This window comes from Ovis aries, chromosome 5 (assembly GCF_016772045.2).
Source record: "Ovis aries strain OAR_USU_Benz2616 breed Rambouillet chromosome 5, ARS-UI_Ramb_v3.0, whole genome shotgun sequence".
Taxonomy (NCBI): domain Eukaryota; kingdom Metazoa; phylum Chordata; class Mammalia; order Artiodactyla; family Bovidae; genus Ovis; species Ovis aries.
In genome coordinates this window covers 32,417,602-32,443,606 of record NC_056058.1, presented here as the reverse complement: position 1 = coordinate 32,443,606, position 26,005 = coordinate 32,417,602, and the positions used below count along the sequence as shown (strand labels likewise).

Sequence of the window (26,005 nt, the reverse complement as noted above, 5' to 3'; positions counted from 1 at the left end):
ATTACTCTGGCATTTGTCAGCCAGAACTGTCTTAAATATTGATTTCCAAGACAAGTTTTTATTATTCTTTTGTAAAGACGAAGTGAAAGTTTCCAGGGCAGACTTAATAATGGAGTTGCACCTATTTGCCAAATGATAATATTGGTAATGGTGGCCAGGAGCTCTGTGCTGTGAAGGACTCTTAAGTGTCCTGATAAATATTTATCATCCTCATCCTTAGGGCAGTGGTCCTCAAAATGTGGTCCCCAGACCAGCAGCATCAGCAACTTGTTTGGGAAGTTGTAAGAAGTAAAAAGTCTTGGGTCATTCTCTAGACTTACTGAATCATAAACTCTGGTGTGGGACCCAGCAGTCTTATTTTGACAAACCTTCCAGGTCATTCCAGTGTACAGAATTTCAAGGTATCAAGGGTATCATGAAAACCAAGACAAAAATCCATCTTTTTAATCACCTAGTTCTTTCATTTTCATAGTCACAGTGTGGATTTTTGGTCTTTACTTATCACTTTTGACTAGTTACTTCGAATGCTCTTCAGTTTGCCATGTAATCAAGCACTTAATCTTTTGTAATTGGTGAAGTTAGCAGGAGTATTACAGTGTCATGATAAATTTTTTTTAACATTCTGAGATTTTTTTTTTTGTATATTTTAATAAAAGAGGAATCAGTGCAAGGAAAGTTAAAGTTTGAAAAAAAATGATTTTTGTATTGATGAAATTTTAAGAGCTGTTATCCTTAGCCATTGGAGAAGGCAATGGCAACCCACTCCAGTAATCTTGCCTAGAAAATCCCATGGACGGAGGAGCCTGGTAGGCTGCAGTCCGTGGGGTTGCTAGGAGTTGGACATGACTGAGCGACTTCACTTTCACTTTTCACTTTCATGCATTGGAGAAGGAAATGGCAACCCACTCCAGTGTTCTTGCCTGGGGAATCCCAGGGATGGGGGAGCCTGGTGGGCTGCTGTCTGTGGGGTTGCACAGAGTCTGACATGACTGAAGTGACTTAGCAACAGCAGCAGCATCCTTAGCCAAAAAAGTATACTCTTCACTACTCCATTCTAAAAAAATTTTATAGCAAATGTAAGAGAAACTGAAGATGTTTCTAAAAATAATCTTGGGTGCAAGTTGAGTTTACAATAAAAAAAGTCCTAGGGCAGGAGAAGAAATTTCTTTTGTTTGACAAAAGCAGTAGCATATGATAAAAGCTTTTTTTCCTAGTCTTAACAATTTTTTTTTAACTGAGACTTTTGGGAAGGGATGGCTTCCCTGGTAGCTCAGTGGTAAAGAATCCACCTGCAATGCAGGAAATGCAGGTTAGATCCCTGGGTTGGGAAGATCTCCTGGAGAAGGAAACAGCATTCCAGGATTCTTGCCTAGGAAATCCAGTGGACAGAGGAGCCTGGTAGACTACAATCCATGGGGTTGCAAGAGTCAGACACACTTAGCAGTGACTAAATAACCACTAAACTCTTTATTATCTGTTTAGCTCAGAGAAATACTGAACAATGTTAATTGTGTCCTTTTGTAGTACTGCTAAGTCCTTGAGGACTTTAAAAAAACTTACTAACAATATGTTGAAATATGCTTTTAAAATATGATGGATGTTCCATGTAACATCTATATTGTGGTTAGTAATTTATATTTAATAGTTTAGGATAGGGCTTGACAAACTATGGGTCACCTACTTGTTTCATAAATAAGTTTGGAACATAGCCACACCTATTTGTCTACTTTTGTGTATGGCTGCTTTTGTTCTACAATGGCAGAGTTGAGTAGTTACAACAGAGACTCTGTGGCTAGCAGAGCCTAATTATTACTCTTTGGCCCTTTAAGAAAAGTTTGCCAATGCCTGATTTAGGAAATTGAGTATTTAATTACATTAAACCCAAGGAAACATATGTCCCATCTGAGAATGTTCTCAGCATCATTTCCTTGAAATACAGCTTCAATCATGGAAGGCCCTTTTAGTACATAAATAATTGTAAGCCAGTCACACAGCTATATTTAAAAATATTATAGAGAAGTAGCCAGTGAATGTTGATGAATTTTTTAAATGTATTGATATCTTTAAAATTAGATTTATAATAATATATAATGCTAGCAAAGAGATGTGAACAGAATGCTGGATTGAAAACCAGGACTAGGATTTAGGTTTTCTAATTCTGCCTTAATCTGGCTATTTTGTTTAGGCATAAGATACACATTTAGTCAGAGAGTCCTTAGCTGTAAATTATCTGAGTTCTTTTTTGGCTCAAGGTTTTGATAATAATGTCATTTTTGTGTACCATTTTGATGTCATTAAAAGCTGCTTACTGATCTTGTTGATCCTTAAGCTAAATATTGGCTGTCATGTTGTTAATGGTAGTTCATGCAGGAGACTAAAACCTTTAGTACAAGAAGACAGACGTATTTACCAAATTCGACATTTTATTAATGGATTATTTTGACATCATTTGACATTTTGTTAATGGGTTATTTTTATTTTAGGACATCTGAGTTCTTCTTCCATATATCCCATATGCAGTGCACCTTATTTATTGGCAACTTCATGCTCAGATGAGAAAGTAAGATTCTGGAGATGTAGAGTAATGGCTGGAGAATCTGCCACATCAAAGAATGGAGAAACAGATCTTACGTACATTTGGGAAGAATGGCCATTACTTATTGAAGATGGACTGCAGAGCAATAGCAGTATAACTGTACCTGGTAGGCCTATAGAAGTCAGCTGTGCACACACGAATCGTTTAGCAGTAGCATATAAGCAGCCTATGTCTAATAGTAGATCTTCTCAGGACTTTGTGATGCATGTAAGTATTTTTGAATGTGAGTCTACAGGAGGTTCATGTTGGGTCCTTGAGCAGACAATTCATTTAGATGAGTTAAATACAGTGTTGGATTCTGGCATTAGTATTGATAGCAATTTAGTGGCCTATAATAAACAAGAGATCTCTTTATCTAGTAAAGAAAGTGTCACATCAAACACAAAGCATTTAGTTCACTTAGATTGGATGTCTAGAGAAGATGGTTCTCATATTCTGACTGTAGGAATTGGATCAAAACTTTTTATGTATGGACCCCTGTCTGGCAAAGTACAAGAACAGGTTGGTAAGGAAAGCCTGGCGTTTCCTCTCTGGGAAAGTACTAAAGTTGTGCCCCTTTCTCAGTTTGTACTGTTACGAAGTGTGGACTTGGTTTCTTCTGTAGAAGGCTCTCCACCTTTTCCTGTTTCTTTATCTTGGGTCCGAGATGGCATCCTGGTGGTAGGAATGGATTGTGAAATGCATGTGTATTCCCAGTGGCAGCCATCTTCTAAACAAGAGCCTGTTACAACAGATTCATATAATGGGAGCACTCCATCTATAACGAGTTTAATAAAACAGAGTAACTCCTCAAGTTCTGGATTACATCCTCCAAAGAAAGCTCTGACTCGATCCATGACTAGTCTTGCACAGAAGATCTGTGGGAAGAAAACTGCGTTTGATCCTTCTGTGGATATGGAAGATTCGGGTCTTTTTGAAGCAGCTCATGTTCTTTCCCCAACTCTACCTCAGTACCATCCTTTGCAACTTTTGGAACTCATGGATCTTGGCAAAGTTCGGAGAGCAAAGGCCATCTTGTCACATCTTGTCAAGTGCATTGCTGGGGAAGTCGTGGCTCTGAATGAAGCTGAATCTAATCATGAGCGCCGCCTTAGGTCTCTCACCATCAGTGCTAGTGGAAGTACTACTAGAGACCCCCAGGCATTCAACAAAAGTGAAAATACAGACTACACAGAAATCGATTCCGTCCCTCCACTTCCTTTATATGCCTTACTTGCAGCAGATGATGATAGCTATTACTCATCCTTAGAGAGATCTAGTAATCAGAGTACCTTAAATAACTCAAACCAGTTGTCAAAAGAAAATTATGATGAGCTTTTTCAGATGCCAGTTTTAGTGACTGACCGTCATGTGTTAGAGACAGATGAAGAAAATACAGAGCCTGTGGTTATTGACCTTTCACAGTACAGTCCAACTTACTTTGGTCCTGAGCATGCTCAGGTTCTTTCTGGCCACTTACTTCATTCTAGTTTACCAGGACTCAGCCGGATGGAGCAGATGTCTTTGATGGCTTTAGCAGATACAATTGCAACTACCAGCACTGATATTGGAGAAAGCAGAGACCGAAGCCAAGGTAATACTAAGTTGGGTACAGGATTAGAGGAAAAACTGATGATACTATTTTTACTTATTTTTTCACAGAAAATAATCTTAAATAATTTTTGTAAAAATGATAGCCGTAAAGGTTTGTTATGTCATCATTGTTGCCTTCACAATAGTTTTAACTTGAATATATGTTCTTTATCCCATAAGTTACAGTACTCTGAGAAAGTGCACAGAGGTTCATTATGCCAATTCAACTTTACCTGTCTACTTAATAACAAAAATCCAGTCCATTTTACCTGTCTACTTAATAACAAAAATCCAATCTGATCCATTACTTTTGAGTTTAGTGAAAGTTAACATTCTTAATAAATATCTTAGATACCCCCAAATAAAAAGTGTTTTATTTCTCACATCATGGCAGTTCACTATTAATTTGGGTTAACATTGAGGTTTTTAAAAATTACCATTAATGTATACTCCTTCCTAAAATAACAAACAAAGCTACTAAAATCAGTTCTTTCCCTCACTCAACATTTTTTATTTTTAATTTCCTGAGTTATGAATAAAATTTATAAAATTCCCATCAGATTTCAAGTAAGATCTGAAATTAACAGCCTAGCCTTAAGTACCAGATATAGGTCAGTAGGATGCACCCTTTGGACTTTGCTTGAAAGGAGAATGTGGGGTAATTTTAAGAAAAAATAACAGTAATAAAAATTATAACTTTAAGAAAAGTTGGTTGTGAATTACAATATTAAATATTACTAGTAGATATTATTTCTTGATCTGACTATATTACAACCGTTTGTTTTTCTTCATGTAAAAATCAGGTCCCACTACCATGTAGCCATTTCTTCTAGTGTTGACAGTTACTGGATGGGGCATATGACTTGGATCAACATGGAAAATATTGTACCAAGTACCACAGAGGTTAAACTTCTTTAAAATTCCTTCAGATTTTAATTTAAATATTCATGTCAGAGGAGATTATATTATTTAAAAAAATCAGAGATCCTGAGTCAATTTGTTCTCTTTATTAGTTTTTAAATTATTAAACTATACAGCTTTTCCTATAACGTATAATTGTATAGAAAAAAAGAAAGATAATATTTAGATTGACAGCTTTTGTCAGTTTCACAATGTTTTACCCTGAGGTTGGTGCTGTGACATGCCCTGCTTGCCAGAATTATTACCACTTACTTGTGTTTTGCTCTTGAAATGGGTTTTTATAGGTAAAAATACTTTTTTTTCTGTTTTATAGGTGGAGAAACTCTTGATGAATGTGGCTTAAAATTTCTTCTGGCTGTTCGACTTCATACTTTTCTTACAACTTCTCTTCCAGCTTATCGAGCTCAACTGCTTCGCCAAGGTGATTTGGTAGTAATCTAGTAAAAGGAAGTAAGCCAAGTGGAAGAGAGGTTTAAGAACATTTAAGTTTTGTTTGCCTGGATATGATCATGACAAGTTTGATATATTCTGAATTTCCTTAATTTGTGTTAAAAACATTGGCTTTCACCTCATCTTTGCTTTAAAATTCTGAAATTTATTTCGTAGATAGAGTTAGTGAAGAAATGGATTTTGGACAATTGAATATTACTTCAAGCATTATACATTATAGGCCAATTAGTATTATTTCATTCTCTTCAATTTATTTAAATATTCTTCATTCTCTTTGATTGACATCCATCTAAATTCATTTCCCCCCCAAATTTGAGTATAACTTGAATAGAGAAATAAGATATACTCAATTGTTTTACAAAGAAAGAGTACAGATCATAGAAAATAAAAATCTTTCCACTCCCAAAACTGCTATTAATATTAATATATATTTCAGATATTAGTTTAATAACATTTCAAATACTTTTATATTATTAGTCAGGACTCCAAAGCAACAGAAATACTTTACTTAAATCTAAGGTAACTTAAACAAAACAAGATATTTATTGACTGAGTACCCCCAGGTTTAAGAAATAGAGCCAGCTTCTCAGATTGTTGGATCTAAAATTTAAACAGTGGTGTTGGAACTCTACAGCTTAACCTTTGTTCATTGGTCTCTGTCTCTTTTCTCTCTGCTTCCTCCTCCCTTTCATTTTGCATTTAGTCTTAGAAAAGAGAAGCTAAAATTCTAAGTCAGATATTTATTTATTTATGAAGAATTATTAAACTTGGTTGAGAGATACGAGGGAATCTAAAGATAATTTAGAACAACAGTCCATTCACAGTATAAATGTTTCTTTTTTATTTACAGTTTCTTTATTGCCAAAGACTTGGGTCTTGTGGGCAATTCAGATTCCTTGCCATTGTATATTACATTAAAAATTTGAGTTCATATGTTTGTATAAGTCAAAGCCAAATCTTATAATTAATCATTTACTTCATTCATTAATGCTAAACAAAATGTAATTTGAAGAGACAAAATAGAAACTGAATGATTAACACCACCTGTGTGAGACAGTAGATCAAGAGACTTGCTGATGTAAATAATACTTTATAAATATAAAAGTATCTTATTAATGTGGTGATATGGGGTAATAAAAGTTATTATGTGCTAGGTACTATCCCAAATGCTTCAACTATATTGTTTCTTTTATTTATTTTTCTTACAATTTTATTTTATATATATATTTTTATTTTACTTTACAATACTGTATTGGTTTTGCCATACATTTACATGAATCTGCCATGGGTGTACACGTGTTCCCAATCCTGAACCCCCCTCCCACCTCCCTCCCCATACCATCTCTCTGGGTCATCCCAGTGCACCAGCCACAAGCATCCTGTATCCTGCATCGAACCTAGACTGGCGATTTGTTTCTTGATATTGTTTCATGATATTATACATGTTTCAATACCATTCTCCCAAATCATCCCACCCTCTCCCTCTCCCACAGAGTCCAAAAGACTGTTCTATACATCTGTGTCTCTTTTGCTGTCTCGCATACAGGGTTATCGTTACCATCTTTCTAAATTCCATATAAATGTGTTAGTATACTGTATTGGTGTTTTTCTTTCTGGCTTACTTCACTCTGTATAATCGGCTCCAGTTTCATCCACCTCATCAGAACTGATTCAAATGTATTCTTTTTAATGGCTGAGTACTACTCCATTGTGTGTATGTACCACAGCTTTCTTATCCATTCATCTGCTGATGGACATCTAGGTTGCTTCCGTGTCCTGGCTATTATAAACAGTGCTGCGATGAACATTGGGGTACATGTGTCTCTTTCAGTTCTGGTTTCCTTGGTGTGTATGCCCAGCAGTGGGATTGCTGAGTCATAAGGCAGTTCTATTTTCAATTTTTTAAGGAATCTCTACACTGTTCTCCATAGTGGCTGTACTAGTTTGCATTCCCACCAACAGTGTAAGAGGGTTCCCTTTTCTCCACACCCTCTCCAGCATTTATTGCTTGCAGATTTTTGGATCTCAGCCATTCTGACTGGTGTGAGATGGTACCTCATTGTGGTTTTGATTTGCATTTCTCTGATAATAAGTGATGTTGAGCATCTTTTCATGTGTTTGTTAGCCATCTGTATGTCTTCTTTGGAGAAATGTCTATTTAGTTCTTTGGCCCATTTTTTGATTGGGTCGTTTGTTTTTCTGGAATTGAGCTTCATGAGTTGCTTGTATATTTTTGAGATTAGTTGTTTGTCAGTTGCTTCATTTGCCATTATTTTCTCCCGTTCAAAAGGCTGTCTTTTCACCTTGCTTATAGTTTCCTTTGTGGTGCAGAAGCTTTTAATTTTAATTAGATCCCATTTGTTTATTTTTGCTTTTATTTCCAGTATTCTGGGAGGTGGGTTGTAGAGGATCCTGCTGTGATTTATGTCGGAGAGTGTTTTGCCTATGTTCTCCTCATGGAGTTTTATAGTTTCTGGTCTTACGTTTAGACCTTTAATCCATTTTGAGTTTATTTTTGTGTGCAGTGTTAGAAAGTGTTCTAGTTTCATTCTTTTACAAGTGGTTGACCAGTTTTCCCAGCACCACTTGTTAAAGAGATTGTCTTTAATCCATTGTATATTCTTGCCTCCTTTGTCGAAGATAAGGTGTCCATAGGTGTGTGGATTTATCTCTGGGCTTTCTATTTTGTTCCATTGATCTATATTTCTGTCTTTGTGCCAGTACCATACTGTCTTGATGACTGTGGCTTTGTAGTAGAGCCTGAAGAGGCAGGTTGATTCCTCCAGTTCCCTTCTTCTTTCTCAAGATTGCTTTGGCTATTTGAGGTTTTTTGTATTTCCATACAAATTGTGAAATTATTTGTTCTAGCTCTGTGAAAAATACTGCTGGTAGCTTGATAGGGATTGTGTTGGATCTGTAGATTGCTTTGGGGTGTATACTCATTTTCACTATATTGATTCTTCACATCCATGAACATGGTATATTTCTCCATCTATTAGTGTCCTTTTTGATTTCTTTCACCATTGTTTTATAGTTTTCTATATATAGGTCTTTAGTTTCTTTAGGTAGATATATTCCTAAGTATTTTATTCTTTCTGTTGCAATGGTGAATGGAATTGTTTCCATAATTTCTTTTTCTATTTTCTCATTATTAGTGTATAGGAATGCAAGGGATTTCTATGTGTTGATTTTATATCCTACAACTTTGCTATATTCATTGATTAGCTCTAGTAATTTTCTGGTGGAGTCTTTAGGTTTTTCTATGTAGAGGATCATGTCTGCAAACTTTAATCCTCACAAGAATGTAATGAGGTAGGTGCCACAGTTATTCACGTCTTGTAAATAAGGAAATTGAGGAATCAAGAGACTAAGTAACTTACCCATAGTTATATAGTTAGTTAGGATGAGCTGGAATTTAATTTATGCATTTTTTACTCCAAAGTTTTTGCAGTCTTAAGTTCTGTTCACCATCTGTACTGTCTCTATGCTTTTTTAATTCCATGGAATTAAATCCACACAACACATATTGATGAAAGGAGACCAAACATACTAGAGAATAGAAAGACTCAGCACAGTGGCATTTGTCCATAAGCATTTTTTATCTTTTTTTTTAAAAATATATTTTAATTATAGACACTATGTGCTCATTGTGGATAATATTGATGTGATCAAGTTATTTGGAGGAGCAAGATAAAAAACCAACACATATTCCCTCCAACCTCAAACATTTAATAATTATAACTCTGTAAGTCTTACGTATAAACTTTTAGGCATTTCTGTTGCAAATATGAGCATTTGTTTCTGATCATAATTATACAGTCATATTTCTTATAAACATTATTTCTGATATTTCTTCAGGACTCTCTACTAGTCATTTTGCCTGGGCATTTCATTCAGTAGCAGAAGAAGAACTACTGAACATGTTGCCAGCGATGCAGAAAGACGATCCTACATGGTCTGAACTTAGAGCTATGGGTGTGGGATGGTGGGTCCGGAATACCCGCATCTTACGCAAGTGCATAGAAAAGGTGAGTGTTTTATTTTGGTGTATAAATAATATGTATTGCATGTTTATTGAAATGGTGTTCCATATTTACTCTCCTGGTACTCTTTAAGCAGTAAAATCCTTTTAAGTAGTCCTTATATTTCAGGATAGCATGTTAATATAATTTTTAAAATTTTATATTCTAATTCTTAAATTACTAGTTGATATATTTATTTAGTAGTATACATCTGTCTTTTACAAATAGTATGTATGCACATTTAGGAAAATAAAGCAGTACTCAAGAGCTTGTCATGGAAAGCTTAGTCCTATTTCCACCTCTTTGTGACCTTGATTACTTTTGTAATTATAAATAAATAAGTTTACATATACATATGCATGTGTTCATTCACATATTTTTTAAATTTATTGAACATTTAAGTAGAGAATGTATGACAGTTTATATATAAAGGAAAGTATTTGTTTACTTAAAAACTATTTCTGTGAAATTTTGACCAATACTTTATTATTATTGACCAATACTTTCTAATTACAGGTAGCCAAAGCAGCCTTTTATAAAAAGAATGATCCTTTAGATGCTGCCATTTTTTACCTAGCAATGAAAAAGAAAGCAGTGATTTGGGGATTATATAGGTAGGTGAGAAAACTGCTTCAAAATGAAAAACTTTCCATAAAGAGTATGAAGTAAAGATTTATTGTGCTTGTTAGTGTGGTTCATGTAGATTGTTAGTTATTTTTGTATTTAGCAGACTTCATGTGAAAGAAGCCCAGGTGTCTACCAGAGCGAAAGAATGTTGATGAGGTCACATTCAGTTTTTTTTAGGTTTATCAGTCCAGAAAAACATCTTTTTGCTTATTTTAATAATGTCTTATGATGCTCTGTTAGGACAAAGAACTAAACTGGAAACTTCTATCTAGAACGGGGAAGAAGATGAATTGGTGGAGCTTTGAAAATGCATCTACCCTCTGCCCTGTCAGGAGGAGCTCTTGGACCAGACTTAACCTTCCAAACCACTCTTTTCCTAAGGGCCCTGACCCCATTCTTGAGCTGGGGTCATTTAGAATTTTTCTCATTCATTTGTCCTCAGCTAGGCTTGGTGAATGTGATGGCCATAAATAGTTCACTCTTCATTTGGGCTTCAGTCTAGGTGTATCCGTATGAACAGCAACCTTTGGTGAAAATCGTGATGTCAGTCCGTTTTTTCAGAGACTAGATTTTAGTCTCTTAAAGTTTTACTTGAGGACAGATTCCTTGGTGATGATGATTTTTATCATCAAAGTCATCCTCAGGTGGGCAGTTGGGAGTATGTACAGGCAATTGATTAAATGGTAAAGTAACACAGAATTTAATATAAATTATATATTTTGTATAGATTTAAAAATGATTTCTCAAACTGCTGCTAATGCAGTTTTCTTTGTAATTTAAAAGAATTTTTTTTCAGTAATCTCTGAAATTTATGTGAAAAAGTAAATGTTTACCATAAATGTTCTTTTTGCTCAGAAAAGAAACGTGTACTAATTTATGAACTGGTAATTGTTTCTTTTGAGTTTTAACTTCTAAGTGGCTAACTTCATAAAGTTGGTTCTGATGTAGAAACTTTATGTTCGAAAATTTTCTTACTTTATTTTTCTTTGTAGATCCCAAAAAGACTCCAAGATGACACAGTTTTTTGGAAACAATTTTGAGGATGAGAGATGGCGTAAAGCAGCGTTAAAGAATGCTTTTTCTTTGTTAGGAAAACAACGATTTGAACATTCAGCAGCATTTTTTCTTTTAGCTGGTTGCCTCAGAGATGCAATTGAGGTATGAGTGATTTTTTTTAAAAAAATATCATTGTCATCCTTTTAAGCACTTTATGGTTTAAATTTTTTTTTAAAATTTCAACTTAAGTATAATGGAACTAACACAAGGCTTAATGCATAAAGTAACTGGTAATACTTGAAAGTGACTTTAAAATTTTGTCATTTAGCTTGAATGATATTTATGCAGAATTAAAATTAACCAGGTTGTGTTGGTTGATATAGGGAGTTGATCTGCCTCCTAAGAATATTTATGAACAGGTCAAAAAAATAAAAAATTTGTCCTATCATTTTAAACGTGTGCGTGCACTGAGTTGCCAAGTCATGTGTGAATGTATGGACTGTAGCCCACCAGGCTCCTCTGTCCATGGGATTCTCCAGGCAAGAATACTGGAGTGGGTTGCTGTGCCCTTCTCCAGGATATCTTCCCCACCCAGGGATCAAGCCTCAGTCTCCTGCATTGCAGGCGGATTCTTTACTTCTGAGCTACTGGGGAAGCCTCATCACTTTAAATATATTTGGACCTATATTTGGCTCTGTATTAGTTGATGAACCTTCGCAAATAACCTTATAAAAAGTTATAAATATTTAAAATATAATATTTCTATCTCAAATTGTCCTTTTGCTCAGAGTTTCATACAAATGATTCAAAACAGCTTTTTTGATTTGGAAACATTAGTCTACTGAGGTGGATGGGAAAGAGTGAAAACTCAAGGATAAAATAAAATGTCATTTAAATTGATGTTATTAAGAATTATTCAGTATTTTTCTGTTAGACTAAGTCTTTTTGCAAATGTATACTTAGTACTACCTAAACCACCACCACCACCACTTAGTACTACCAGTTAAATTAACATAAGTGTTGTCAAGTGGATTTGCTGAAGTAAGCAGCATGTTTTACTTATTATCCTTGTTCACTAATTTCAGATATTATTAAAGCTTATGTTCATGTAGTTATTAATGAGTCAGTTTGAGTCTTTTACCTTAAAACAAAAGATACCCTTATTTATAAACAATATTTCTTCTTTTTGAAGGTATGTCTTGAGAAACTGAATGACATTCAGTTGGCTCTTGTAATAGCAAGACTCTATGAGTCTGAATTTGATACATCTGCAACATATAAATCTATTTTACGTAAAAAAATTTTGGGAATTGATTCTCCTGTCAGTGAACTCAACTTGTTGAATATAAATATGCATTACGATCCTTTCCTTCGAAGTATGGCATACTGGATTTTAGAAGATTATAGTAGTGCTCTGGAAACATTAATAAAGCAACCTATCACAAAGGATGATGGTAAGCTACACTTCCAAGATCTTACTTATTAAGAGTTTACCAGGTTCAGAACACACTGTTGGATGCTAAGGATAATGCAAAGCAAATTGAAGACATAAATGGTCCAAGACTTTATGGTTTAGTTGGGGACACAGAATTATGTATACAGTTTATTACCCGCCTCTTGCCCTCCCAGAAAGTTAAATCCTTTGAAAGCCAAGGGCTTTGGATTTTCTGTTTTTATGAAATCAGTGTATTGAACATAGATGTTATCAACATTGAATATAAATGTTTTGAAGAAATTAGTGATATACAGTGAAAGAAAAGTGGTTGGATTTGGACTATAATTTTAATGTTGACTAGATAGGACTGAATTGGATATGGAATCTGAAGGAAATGAAAGTCAAGTTTAACTCCTGTGTTTTTAGTTTAAGCGCTGGGTAAATGATAGTGGGAAGGATAGGAGCACATCTTAGGGAGTGTTGCTTTAGATAGAAAAGGCTTCTCAGATAAGGTAACCTTTGACATCAAATCCAATTGAAATGAGTGAGTAATCAGCAATGCAGATATCTGAGTAACTCAAAGACTGATTTTTAGGCCAAGGGCACAGTAAATAAAAAGGCCTTGAGGCACGATTATGTACATGTAAGTGGAAATATAATGTAGACCTTTGGATATAGTGTTCTAGATTCACAGGTTGGAGTTGGGACTAGAGCTAGAGATGTGCAGGTTATCACATAGAGGTAGTATTTAAAGCCATGGGGCTGTAGGTGTTCAACCAGGGAATGTAGATAAAGAAGTCAAGTACTGAACTCTTGGATACTCAGCATTTCAAAGCAGAGAAGGTGAGGAAGATCTAGCAAAGCAGACTGAGAAGTTGTATACAGGAAAGGAGGGGAAAAAGAACTATGTTTTAAAATACCTCAGATTATTACTTGAAGAGATGTGAAATCAGCAAACCTTTGTTTTCCTAGTGTTAGAACACTTTCATTGCAGATGTGTTCTTGTCTATTCAATGCTATGTATTAGTGTGGTCTTCTAAATTTTTCTCATAAGACCAGGTAGATACTGGTATCATGATAGAGAAAAGGGGCCACACACACAATTCTTGAAGAATTTTTCTTGGCTCATGAACTGAATTTTCTTTCAGATCAAGTCATGATGTCAGCCTGCAATCCTGCAGTTTTTAATTTCTACAATTACCTAAGAACACATCCCCTTTTGCTGAGACGTCATTTTGGATCATCTGATGCATTTTCCACACACATGAGTTTAACAGGAAAAAGTGGACTAGCAGGAACAATTAATTTAAGTGAAAGAAGATTATTTTTTACTACTGCCAGTGCTCATTTAAAAGCTGGCTGCCCTATGCTGGCTTTGGAGGTGTTATCAAAGATGCCAAAAGTCATCAAGAAAACAAAACCTTTTTGTAGAATATCTAGCTTTTTGAATACTAGTAAAGACTGTTCTCCTTCTTCTCCATTAAAATTGGATGCAAGGGAAGATAAGTCTTCAGCGATTGATTGGTCACAATCACTAATGAATGGTTTTGGATCTTCTTCAGAGGGTTCCTCAGAGAAGCAATCAAACTCCACTCTTTCTTTTGACTGGAGCCAACCAAGTATTGTATTTCAGGATGACTCTTTAGAATTAAAATGGGACAGTGATAACGATGAAGAAAATGAAGATGTCCCACTTTCAATGAAAGAACTAAAACCTTTAGAGGGAAAAATTGGGGAAAAAGTGGATGAAACAAGTTCTAATTACACAGAATCTCTCAGCGCATTAGATGAAAATGACATTTTAAGTCCATCAGAAGATGTAATTGCAGTTCAGTTAAAATTTAGAGCTTGTTTAAAGATTCTCACAGTAGAACTTCGTACTTTATCTACTGGCTATGAAATAGATGGTGGAAAACTGCGATATCAGCTATACCACTGGCTTGAAAAAGAGGTGATAGCCCTTCAGAGAACTTGTGACTATTGTTCCGATCCTGAGGAAGTACAGTCGGCATTTGGCAAAAATGGAGATGCAATTGAACTAAATGAGGATGCTGAAGATTTGCTTCAGCAAACAAAAGTGAAACAACTGAGAGAAAATTTTCAGGAAAAAAGACAGTGGCTTTTGAAATATCAGTCTCTCTTGAGGATGTTTCTTAGTTACTGCATACTTCATGGATCCCATGGTGGGGGTCTTGCATCTGTGAGAATGGAATTGATTTTGCTTTTGCAAGAATCTCAGCAGGTATGTAACTTACATGATAACCAGTCAAAATAGTACTTTTATGAAAAACAGTTTTTGAGATTGCTTTTTCTTAGCTTTTAAATATTTAAATTGTTGATTGTCTTAATTATGGTTACTTTAAGGAATGCTACTTTTTTGTGGCATTTCATATTGTGAATTTCTAGAGTTGTGAATGTATTGAGGCTTCAGGACAGTTTCATGTCAGACCCTAAGGTCTGCTTAGTTCATATTAAATGGTCTTACATGAAGGCTTTGCGAGGTGATAATAAAAAAGTATTATCCCATCGTTATTCATTATAATCGGTGGAAGGTTGACCACCTCAGGTCCCTTCTAACTGTAAAAGTTTCAGTTTTGCTTTTAATTTTGAATCATTCTGAAGTTTTTCAAAGAGACACCTGACTTACTTAAGTAATGGATTATAACTATAAATAGTTGATTAACCTTTTTTCCCTTTGTTTTTAGGAAACAGCAGAACCAATATTTCCTAGCCCTCTTTCAGAACAGACCTCAGTACCTCTCCTCTTTGCTCGTACAGCCAGTGCCAAAACAGTTGTTGCCAATCCATTGTTGCACCTTAGTAATCTAACACATGATATTCTACATGCCATAATTAACTTTGATTCACCACCCCATCCTGATATCCAGAGCAATAAAGTAAGTATGTTTGGTTTCAAACATTTAATTAATCTATACACTGTCATAAAGCTAAAGGTAAGTGTTAAGGCTTTTTATAAATGATTTAAACATCATCCTATGCTTAGTGATTGTTATGTAGCCAAGTTTGTATCGATTTTGATCAAAGAAAACTTGACTGTAGGTAAGGCTCATTTTACCTGTATTATTTACCCAAAGGGTACTTCATTTTTTAACTTTCATTTTATCTTATTTAACCATTTCATTTAGGTAAGAATAATAGTATGTATGTGTGCTTTTATGAGTAATTCTTTAGTGTACACTTAGCCAAAAAAAAAAAAAAAGCTGGTTGTTTTTTAGAGACAGAAACAATATTGTGTTAAAGAACTAGTATGTAGGTATCTCTTTTTTTTCTTTCTCATAGTCTGTCATCTGATTCTGTCCTACCTCACAAGCTGTGATATCATTCTATTTCCATTTTCTTCTTGTTTAATGGTAGCCTCTCTTACAGTTTTACCCTCCTGGATAACCTAACCCTTATAAATTAATTTTGCCACTTTATATCTTGTACTGCCCAGTAGAATAAATGCCCACATTGCATATTATAGGATTAGAAATTTAATTTTCCTCAGATTATGCTAATTTTAAGCAAATTTCATTCCATATTTAACTTTAATAATAAACACATCCCTGATGTATCAGCTTCTGCTGCTTAAAAACCACCCTGAAACATTAGTATTAATAGCTAAAAATAGCTATGCTTTATTTTGCTCAGGATTGTGTGGGTTGGTTCATCAGTTCTAGTCTGGGCTGGCTGGATTGATGGCTGGATACCTCATTTGTCTTTGGTCAGCAAGCATGTTGACTGGACTCTGGATGACCTAAGATGGCCTCATTTACTTTCTGGTGGTTGGTGGGCCATCTGCAAGACTGTCAGGAGATGTTAGGATGGCCGGAGACTCTGAGATGTGTCTCAGACGCCGGTAGGCATGCTTAGAGTATTAGGCTGTGTTCTCTAAAGAAATAGAATCAAAAGGGGGTGGAGGGTGTGTTTATAGAAAGAGCCTTATTTTAAGCAATTGACTCACTTCATTATGGAGGCTGAGAAGTCTCAAGATCTTCTGTCGCCATGCTGGAGAACCAGGAGAATAGATCATGTAGTTCCAATCTGAGTCCAAAGGCCTGAGAGCCAGGGTAACTGACAGTCTAAGTTCCAGTCCAAATACCAGCAAGCCTGAGATGCAAGAAGAGCTGTTGTTTCAATTCTTGTCTGAAAGTAGAAGACCACCAGTGTCCCAGCTCAATGCAGCCAAGCAGAAGTTCCCTCATACTCAGTCTTTTTGTTCTATTCAGGTACGTCAATTGATTGGGTAAGGCCCACTCACAGACTACTAATTCAAATGTTAATCTCATCCAAAATCACCCTAACAGACAAATGTAGAATAACTTTTTTTTTATTATTTTTTAAAAATTTTACTTTATTTTAAAAAAAAAAATTAAAAAAAAATTTTTACTTTATTTTACTTTGCAATACTGTATTGGTTTTGCCATACATCAACATGAATCCACCACGGGTGTACATGAGTTCCCAGTCTGAACCCCCCTCCCACCTCCCTCCGCATACCATCTCTCTGGGTCGTCCCAGTGCACCAGCCCCAAGCATCCTGTATCCTGCATCGAACCTAGACTGGCGATTCGTTTCTTACATGGTATTATACATGTTTAACATTTGACCTAATGTCTACACACCCCTTGGCCCAGGCAGATGGACACATAAAGTTAACCATTTCACCTGGGTTATTTCATATAGTGGTTTCAGGGGTTTAAAGAGCCAGAGTAGAATTTGCAAGGCTTTTAGAGAACTAGGTTCAGAAATAACACATCACTTTTGCTGTGTCCTCTTGCAAAAACCAAGTCACAAGTAAGCCCAAACTCATTAAGTGGAGAGACAGACTCTGCCTTTTGGTTAGAGAAGCTAGAAAATGTTATTTTTGCTGTCTCCCATTTGAGAAACCTATATGCAGGTCAGGAAGCAACAGTTAGAACTGGACATGGAACAACAGACTGGTTTCAAATAGGAAAAGGAGTACGTCAAGGCTGTATATTGTCACCCTGCTTATTTAACTTATATGCAGAGTACATCATGAGAAACGCTGGGCTGGAAGCACAAGCTGGAATCAAGATTTCCAGTTGAAATATCAATAACTTCAGATATGCAGATGACACCACCCTTATGGCAGAAAGTGAAGAGGAGCTAAAAAGCCTCTTGATGAAAGTGAAAGAAGAGAGTGAAAAAGTTGGCTTAGAGCTCAACATTCAGAAAATGAAGATCATGGCATCTGGTCCCATCACTTCATGGGAAATAGATGGGGAAACAGTGGAAACAGTGTCAGGCTTTATTTTTGGGGGCTCCAAAATCACTGCAGATGGTGGTTGCAGCCATGAAATTAAAAGACGCTTACTCCTTGGAAGGAAAGTTATGACCAACCTAGATAGCATATTGAAAAGCAGAGACATTACATTGCTAACAAAGGTCCATCTAGTCAAGGCTATGGTTTTTCCAGTGGTCATGTATGGATGTGAAAATTGGACTGTGAAGAAAGCTGAGCACCGAAGAATTGATGCTTTTGAACTGTGGTGTTTGAGAAGACTCTTGAGAGTCCCTTGGACTGCAAGGAGATCCATCCAGTCCATTCTGAAGGAGATCAGCCCTGGGTGTTCTTTGGAGGGAATGATGCTGAAGCTGAAACTCCAGTACTCTGGCCACCTCATGTGAAGAGTTGACTCATTGTAAAAGACTGATGCTGGGAGGGATTGGGAGCAGGAGGAAAAGGGGGCGACAGAGGATGAGATGGCTGGATGGCATCACCAACTTGATGGATGTGAGTCTGAGTAAACTCCGGGAGTTGGTGATGGACAGGGAGGCCTGGCGTGCTGCGATTCATGGGGTTCAAAGAGTCGGACACGACTGAGTGGTGAACTGAACTGAACTGAACTCATATGTGGTCTTTGCTGTCTTTGTTTATTTGATGCTCTCCTTGGCTTTAATTCATGTCACATGTCTATTGATAATTGAAGGAAAAATAGCAGTTAGATTTTAGTCTGCACAAGAGAGTATCATATTGATAATTAGATCAGGAACCTGGTTTTTTGAATAGTCTACTTTCTTACCTAGGGTAAGCTTCTCCTTCATCCTCAGATCTATTTCTGTTAGTTCTCTTTGTCATGCCATGTTTAGAGCTCTGTCTTCCTTAATACAAATGTTTTCCTTCAGTTGCTGTCTTTCATACCTTTCCCTTTCTCAAAATTTTCACTCTCTTCAAATTGTTTTCTGTAGTAACTTGAATAGTTCTTAAGTGAACTGTCATTATCAGACAAGGTTTTACGTTTTGGTTGAAGAGGGAACAGGTTGAGTCTTGGAGGGCTTGCTTTTAATGAATGGCTCATTGCTTTGCTGAATAGCTAGCATCTGTTCTCATTTGCCCTTAAAATAGAAATTAGGTAGCAGTTGTGAATTTTATAATTACTGCCAGAGGCTTCAGGTTTTATTTGTGTCTGTGTGTGTATTTGTAGTGAGATGTCTCCAGACAGAAATGAGTATTAAGGAAAAAGAGGAAATATTTATTAGGGCAGAATAGTTTTTTCATCTTTTAAAAAATGCTAATTATATTAGGCCTTGAAAAAGGTTCAGTTTTTAAAAGTTATAAATTAATTTTGTGGGTTTTTTTTTTTCCCGCAGGTATATGTAATGCATACTTTAGCAGCCTCACTTTCTGCTTGTATCTATCAGTGCCTTTGTGGTGGTCATAATTACAGGTAAATATCTTCTTGTGAAATTTAAGAATGTTTGTAGTAACTGCTGAAGTTTGCTCTTGCTCTAGGAATATGTATACAGCATACAAGATATGCTCTTGCTTTAGGAATATGTATACAGCAGTCCACTTTAGCTAATGCAAAAAGCATATGGAGAAATGTTGAGTCATTTTTTTTCATCTTTGAAGTTTTAGCATTTGTCTTTATGGCAAATGCATCTCAAGTTAAACTCTTTACAATTAACTTATTTAACTGCCTTTTATTGATTACTGCCTAATGCTATACATTGTGATATCACTAGAATAAGATCTCCTTCCTTAAAGTCATGTTAGTTAGAGACAAACATATAAACTTATAAATGATATGTAGTATGACATCATACTTAAATGATTTGTCCTCTATCATTGATCATGATAGACATGATAAACAGTAAAAGGCTCAGGGAACACAGAGGAGGGAGTGACTGGCTTGGAACTGAGAAAAATTTTACACTCTCCTTGATGTTTATGATTTTCTTCTTTATGTCCTAAGGTTTCACTGTAATTTTTCTAGGCTTTTGAAACATATTGTTGGACACTGTGGGGTTATATCTTTCTTTGCAGTTCTCTTATTCTATTTCTTCAAGTATTTTATCTTCTCTCTTCTCTTTCCTTTTATGAGACAGATATTAGAACTTGTGGATCTCTTTTTTCTTTTAGGTTTCCTCTTAAATGATCTATTTATTTCTTTTATTTTTGCTTCATTTCATAAGAAATCCTAGCTGCATTTCCAGACACTAATCCATTCTTCCATGTTTTTCGTTAAACTTCTGCTACTGGTGCATATACCTGATATAGCCTACCCTGACGTAGGGCAGACTAGCCATTAAATATCAAATTGAACCTAAACTGACTTTGTTTTCAACCTTGTTATTGATATATATAAATTATATACCTTTGTGATATATAAGCTTCCTATTTGTGGTCAATAATAGTTTCCTCATTTGTATGTATTTTATGACTTTCAGTAAGTATATTTAAAAACTATCATATCTGTTTTAATTTAGAAAATTTAAAGGATACTTTGTTTTTATTATAGTACTAGAGTATACAGTATAGTACTTAGATGTAAAGCAGTATAACTAATACTCAAAAGCTTGTATTTAAATTACTCTAAATGTTAGATCTCAAACATAGAAATATTAAATGTGAAATTCATTTTAGGTCATTCTTTGTTATTATTGTTCATTGCAATTGGAGGTCACTATAGATAGTTATTATTTAAATTTTTTTTCTCTCAGTTCATTTCAAACAAATCAGTTTACTGGAATGGTGTATCAGACAGTACTGCTTCCCCATCGACATTCCTTAAAAACAGGAAGCTTAGATGAAGCCATAACTCCCAATACATCACCAGCTCAATGGCCAGGTATAAAAAGTTATATATATATATGTATATATATATATACACACAAGTTTTTTCTTAGCTTTATTGAACTTAATCAGATGAGGAAAAAGTAGGTCTGGTTTGGTTTTTCTGTGTGATAATCATTGTTAAGTATTGTTAGAATTGATTCCAATTCATTATTCATCATTTACTACAAATTATCCAGTTATATAACATTAGTTTTTCCTTTATCATAGTACTAAAATAACTCAAATGTTTTGTCATATCATGTTTTATACTTTTGCTTTTGTTGTAATAGAAAAACATTGTTATTTCTAATGTCTGTGTAAATTGAACAGATAGCTCAACACTTACGCATTAACTGCAGTAACCTCTAGTGGTCTATGAAACTGTGGAAGAAAATATTTTTATCCTGATGCTATAACATTTTTTCAAAAATTAGGAATTGTAGTTAATTTTTTATTTATTAAATTTATTGTCAGTGGTAGCTAATGGTAGCTATATTTGTTCTTTCTCCTAGGAATAACTTCCCTAGTTCAACTTTTGAATTCTTCTGGGGAGGAAGCCCAGTCAGGACTTACGATCTTGCTTTGTGAGATTCTCACAGCAGTGTATCTTAGTCTGTTCATCCATGGCTTGGCAACACATTCTAGTAACGAATTATTTCGGATTGTGGCCCACCCTCTAAATGAAAAAATGTGGTCTGCTGTATTTGGTGGAGGTGCGCGTGTTCCCAACAAAGAACAAGCACACTCAAAAGCTTTACCTGGTTAGTTTTTAATCTGTTTTACTTTATTTTTGAAGGCTACCACTTTATTTATCTGAATGATAACTTTGTTAAATGTAATTACATTTTAATTTATTCACAGGAAAGTATGTTACAGACCATTTTCTTAGAGCATGAATAAATAGTTTTATGGAAAACATACAGTATGAAGTTTCTGGTGTAATTATTAAACTTTAAGATACTGGTACACCAGTGATTAGAACTATCTAATGTAATTTAAAATATTTTACTATTGAAATTTTCATTTGTTTTGAAAAATACTGTAACATTGGTTTTTGTTCTATCCCAAATACAGATTCTCTCTTCTTTTTTTGGCAGGAAGGTACTTTGCTATGCCTAGCCCCCACCAGGTAGTGGTATTCTCCATGGAGTGTGTGGGCTTTTCCAAAGCTCTTTCAACCATCAGTTCTCATAGCCCTACCAGTCTTGCAGGCAAGATACTAGCTTTAGAAATAGGCTTTTACAGTTCAGCTTGCTTTGTGTTGTTTTGGAAGGGTCGGGATACAGTGGGCCGATTTTATTTTGTTTGGCACTTAGAAAATTGAAAATTTTCCGTTAATCAAGTCATATTTTTGATTTAAAACAATGGTTAGCATTTTAGAAAACCATCCCTGCTTCTTTTATTCTGCTCTAGTTCTTCATTTCAATGTTTTCTATTCCTTATACTTTAATGTATTTTTAAATGGGTAAAAATAAAGAAATGTCAGTGCTAATCGTGGTAAATCAGACTATGGCTTGAAGTGACTGGAAAAACATTTCAAATAAGGCTGCTTTATGTTTGCGTATCATGATTCTGGCCATTAGAGATTTTGGATTTCTAAGTGTTCATAATACCATGTAAAGTAAATATTTTAAACAATTCTATTATCTTTTCTAAACTTGGTGGTGTTAAAACTATGTATATTTATTTAAAGATTGAAAGCTTTTTGACCTGAAAAAAATCATGATGTTTTCTGCCTTTGTTTTCTTTTTGTGATTTATTAGCCCATATGTGATAATTTTGGCTTTCAAATTTTAAATGATATTTTAATTTCTATAATGGTTCCTTTGAAATTTTTAAAGAGTAATTTCCAGTGCTTAACTTTTTATATGGATGAAAATAGAAAAGACTAACATGAAATTCACATTGGAATATATACTTGACTTCAGATATTTAAATTCTTTTAAAGAACTTTCAAAGAGGGAGTACAGTTTATAGGCTTACTGAAAGTGAAAACTGTGATCTTATTAATGTAAAATGTTATAAAGGGTATAAATTCTTGAAATAGAATGTCCACACACTTATGAAAAATTAAAAATACATTCTTACTAACCAGTCAGCAAGTCTCAATTTTAACAATTCTAGAACATTTCTGAGCACAGATACATAAACAGCTTTACTTGAAGTCCAGGTTGTTCTTTGTTTAACCACTCAGATTTAGCTGTTTTTAGTTGCAAATACCATGTAATAAACTCTTATCTCACCACTTATCAAATCCTAAATAATCAAAGTGAAAAAAATTATCTGTATCTGTATATTTAACCTCTTGGATTGGGACATGGTGTCCAAATAATACAGGATACTTAAAACATGGTTTACTCAGTGGTGAGGCTGGGTATAGCCGCATATAAATTTTGTGTTGCTCATCTGTCGATAAGAACCCAGAAACTATTCTGAATACAATCCGTCATGGATGTAACTGAAAGAGCATTTACAGAAAACATGCATGATATGATTAATCAGTGTGCTAACTAGAAGAAAAAGAGTACACTCATTTAATGATGAAGCCAAGGCATGCTGTTTCTAAAGCTGATTTAATTTGTAAAGGAGCTAGTAGAAAAAAATAGAAAAACAGAAAAAAGGGAAGAAGTGAAGATAGTGAATAGCAAAGGCAGTAGTAGTAATTAGAAGTAGCAGTCCCTGTGAGGCAGACAAACTGACAGTTGGAGGGACAAAATCTGAGAACAGAAAGTTGGCAAAGGGACAAGCGGCAGTGACTTTCAGTGTAAGGCAAAGTTCTGAAATCTCAGTTTTTGTAGGCATTATTATGTTGTTCTGAAAGCACACCAACTAAAGCAGCACAGCAGCTTGATAAATTTCCAGTTGTAAGTAAGTAGCCTTGCGTGTTTCAGTTACTATTAAATGTAATCATGATGTCCCAGGAGTGTAGTTGCATTAGATAATATTCAGTATACATTGTTGACCAAGGAAATAAAAAGATGTGTTAAAAAAGTTGATCTGAATTCAGTGAAAAATAATGTATATATTTATTTTTTTAGTGTTTAAGTATAGCAAAATGAAGATGGATAAGTCTAGAACATTTCATTTTCCTGACAACCTATTCAGCTATTCAGTATCAATGTATTGTATATTGAAGATGAAATACTTTCCTTATAACTCCTGAAAATCTTTTAAAAAGTTTTTTCATCACTTTGTACTGTGAAGTTTTTAAAAGTCACTGTTTTCCTTGTTCTGGTATAAATTCTGATTCTAGAATACTTTATAAAAATGGTCTTATGAACTAAATTATTTTTCTCTCTACAAGTCTATTATATGGTTAATGTACTGTTAATGATATAAAATTTAAATATGACTTAAGCTTTGTAATATGAGAAAATGGTAGACGATTTTTATTAGACTAGCTTGGCAGGTCAGAATTCTTAACAAAAATGTTATTGTACATAAATCAGTATTTTTCATCAAACTTAATTTACTTTGTGATTTCCACATATGTTAATATGGGATTTGCTTTTCTCTAATTAATTAAAACTAGTCTGAGTGTGTGTTCATGGAGTTATTTTGTTATTATGATAAGCTTTTAAAGTAGATAGTTGAGCAGTAGCAATTTTTGAAAAATTACTTTTTTTTTCTGTTAACAGTTAGAAATCCATACTTTTGCTTTTTACTGCATTTATAAAGCAAAGCAAAATATTTTAATAATTTTTATGTTTCATAATACTTGCAGATGAAAGAATTATCATTAATTCCCATGCATAACTTAGTTTTTGTTAACCCACTTTCTAGCTTCTTAATGCCCCTTGTAATTCACAAGGTCTCTTATATCCAAATTTCTTTTCATTTCTCCCTAATGCTGATTTTTCTTTTATTACTATTAAAATAGCCATTTACTACCTTAATAATGGAACAGTACAGTCAGTTTGTATCCACAGAGTGGCATGCACATGGCTTGATATTTTATTATTAGCTTTTTTCAAAAACAAATGGTGAAGCACCCAACAGCAGTATATATAGTCTCTATTGCAGTGCCCCTGAGCTTCAAGACTACTTGAATCCAACATGATTTAAGCCATAAAGTTGTCTTAGGTCTTGCTGCAGTTTGAGGGAAAAGTGGGTGCATCTACTCTAATGACAAGCTTCAAGTCATTTCTTGTTTCCTAGGAGATACCACTAAGTCTTTTTACTTGTAGCATTTCATTCAGTACTGTGAACCTGTTTGCCATTTCCCCCCCATTCTCCTTGTTCATCAGAAGTGTTTTATAAGTTTTTTCCTTCTGAAGTTGAATCTGTAATTATAAACATTTCCCCATAATGTAGTTAATTTCATTTTCATGTCATGTGCCTGGGTTCACACACTATACTTTGAAATGTTTTTCTCCCTTTTAAAAAACTGAAAACAAAACAAAGCTTTGCTTTAAAAACTCTGCTGATTTTTATGACATAGCAAACTTGGTAAAACTATGAATTTAGCCTCGGTTTTATTTTTCCCTAAACATCTATGTTCACATCATATGCCTTCTTATAATCTAAAAACAAAATAGCAGAATAGTAATATTGGAGTCAAATGACATTTACCTTGGAACACAGCATTAATTTTTGACAGATTAAAAATGCCTTTAAATTCTAAATTTTTTACTCAGAATTTGGTAAAACCATTAAGTTTTAGAATGTATATAAATGTATGCAACAGATATATTAGAAACATGTTTGTTGATTATCAGTTGTTTATAAGATCAGAGAAAAAATTACACATTGATATGATGGTTCTTTTTAAAGTCATTTGAAAGATTATGTAATAATCATACCACTTTTTAGCAGTCTCTTAGTATACTAATTTTATGTGTGTTATTTTTTTCTGAAACAACTAAATTATTCTATTAGAGTCAGCTTGGCTGTAACGATATAATGCATGAGCATGCTATTTATGCAAGCTGAGTAGCTTCAAGTAATTAAGCAAAATTGTATTACAGCACAAATACTTGTATTCCTTGGAAGGTAAGTAACTTCTGGCTGAAATCGTTGAAGAAGAGTATTAGTTTGCCTTAATATGGAGTTGTTTACCTATCTGTTGGATCATGCCTATGTCCAGGAGATAGGCATTTTCTACTGGTGATTTGCATCTTGTGACTTAGTCTTGATTAAAGATTTGTATAACTTGTTTTTCTTTGCTTATGCCCTTAATATTCTAAGGTAAAATAATAAGGGAATATTAACTCTAAAGTGTTTAGAAGTTAAAACAATAAAAACTGCATTTTCTTCCTCTTCTTTATATTCCATTGACTAGAAAATTCTATCTCTAATCATTT

At 34.5% G+C, this 26,005-nt stretch overlaps 1 protein-coding gene across 10 annotated transcripts in view; it reads left to right on the top strand.

Moving 5' to 3' along the window:
• Positions 1–26,005, top strand: part of DMXL1 (Dmx like 1) — a 132,642-nt gene that overhangs the window by 49,082 nt on the left and 57,555 nt on the right. For 6 of the 10 annotated variants that reach the window (XM_042250329.2, XM_042250327.2, XM_042250328.1 and 3 more), the window contains 12 exons: positions 2,484–4,169; positions 5,403–5,510; positions 9,398–9,567; positions 10,078–10,175; positions 11,181–11,346; positions 12,377–12,638; positions 13,768–14,861; positions 15,325–15,516; positions 19,235–19,311; positions 20,588–20,715; positions 21,215–21,463; positions 21,800–21,913. In XM_042250329.2, the coding sequence (XP_042106263.1) occupies positions 2,484–4,169; positions 5,403–5,510; positions 9,398–9,567; positions 10,078–10,175; positions 11,181–11,346; positions 12,377–12,638; positions 13,768–14,861; positions 15,325–15,516; positions 19,235–19,311; positions 20,588–20,715; positions 21,215–21,463; positions 21,800–21,913 (4,344 nt within the window). The remainder of the gene's footprint in view (positions 1–2,483; positions 4,170–5,402; positions 5,511–9,397; positions 9,568–10,077; positions 10,176–11,180; positions 11,347–12,376; positions 12,639–13,767; positions 14,862–15,324; positions 15,517–19,234; positions 19,312–20,587; positions 20,716–21,214; positions 21,464–21,799; positions 21,914–26,005) is intronic. The other 4 variants (XM_004008689.6, XM_004008690.6, XM_060416352.1 and 1 more) reach the window with 1 other exon arrangement.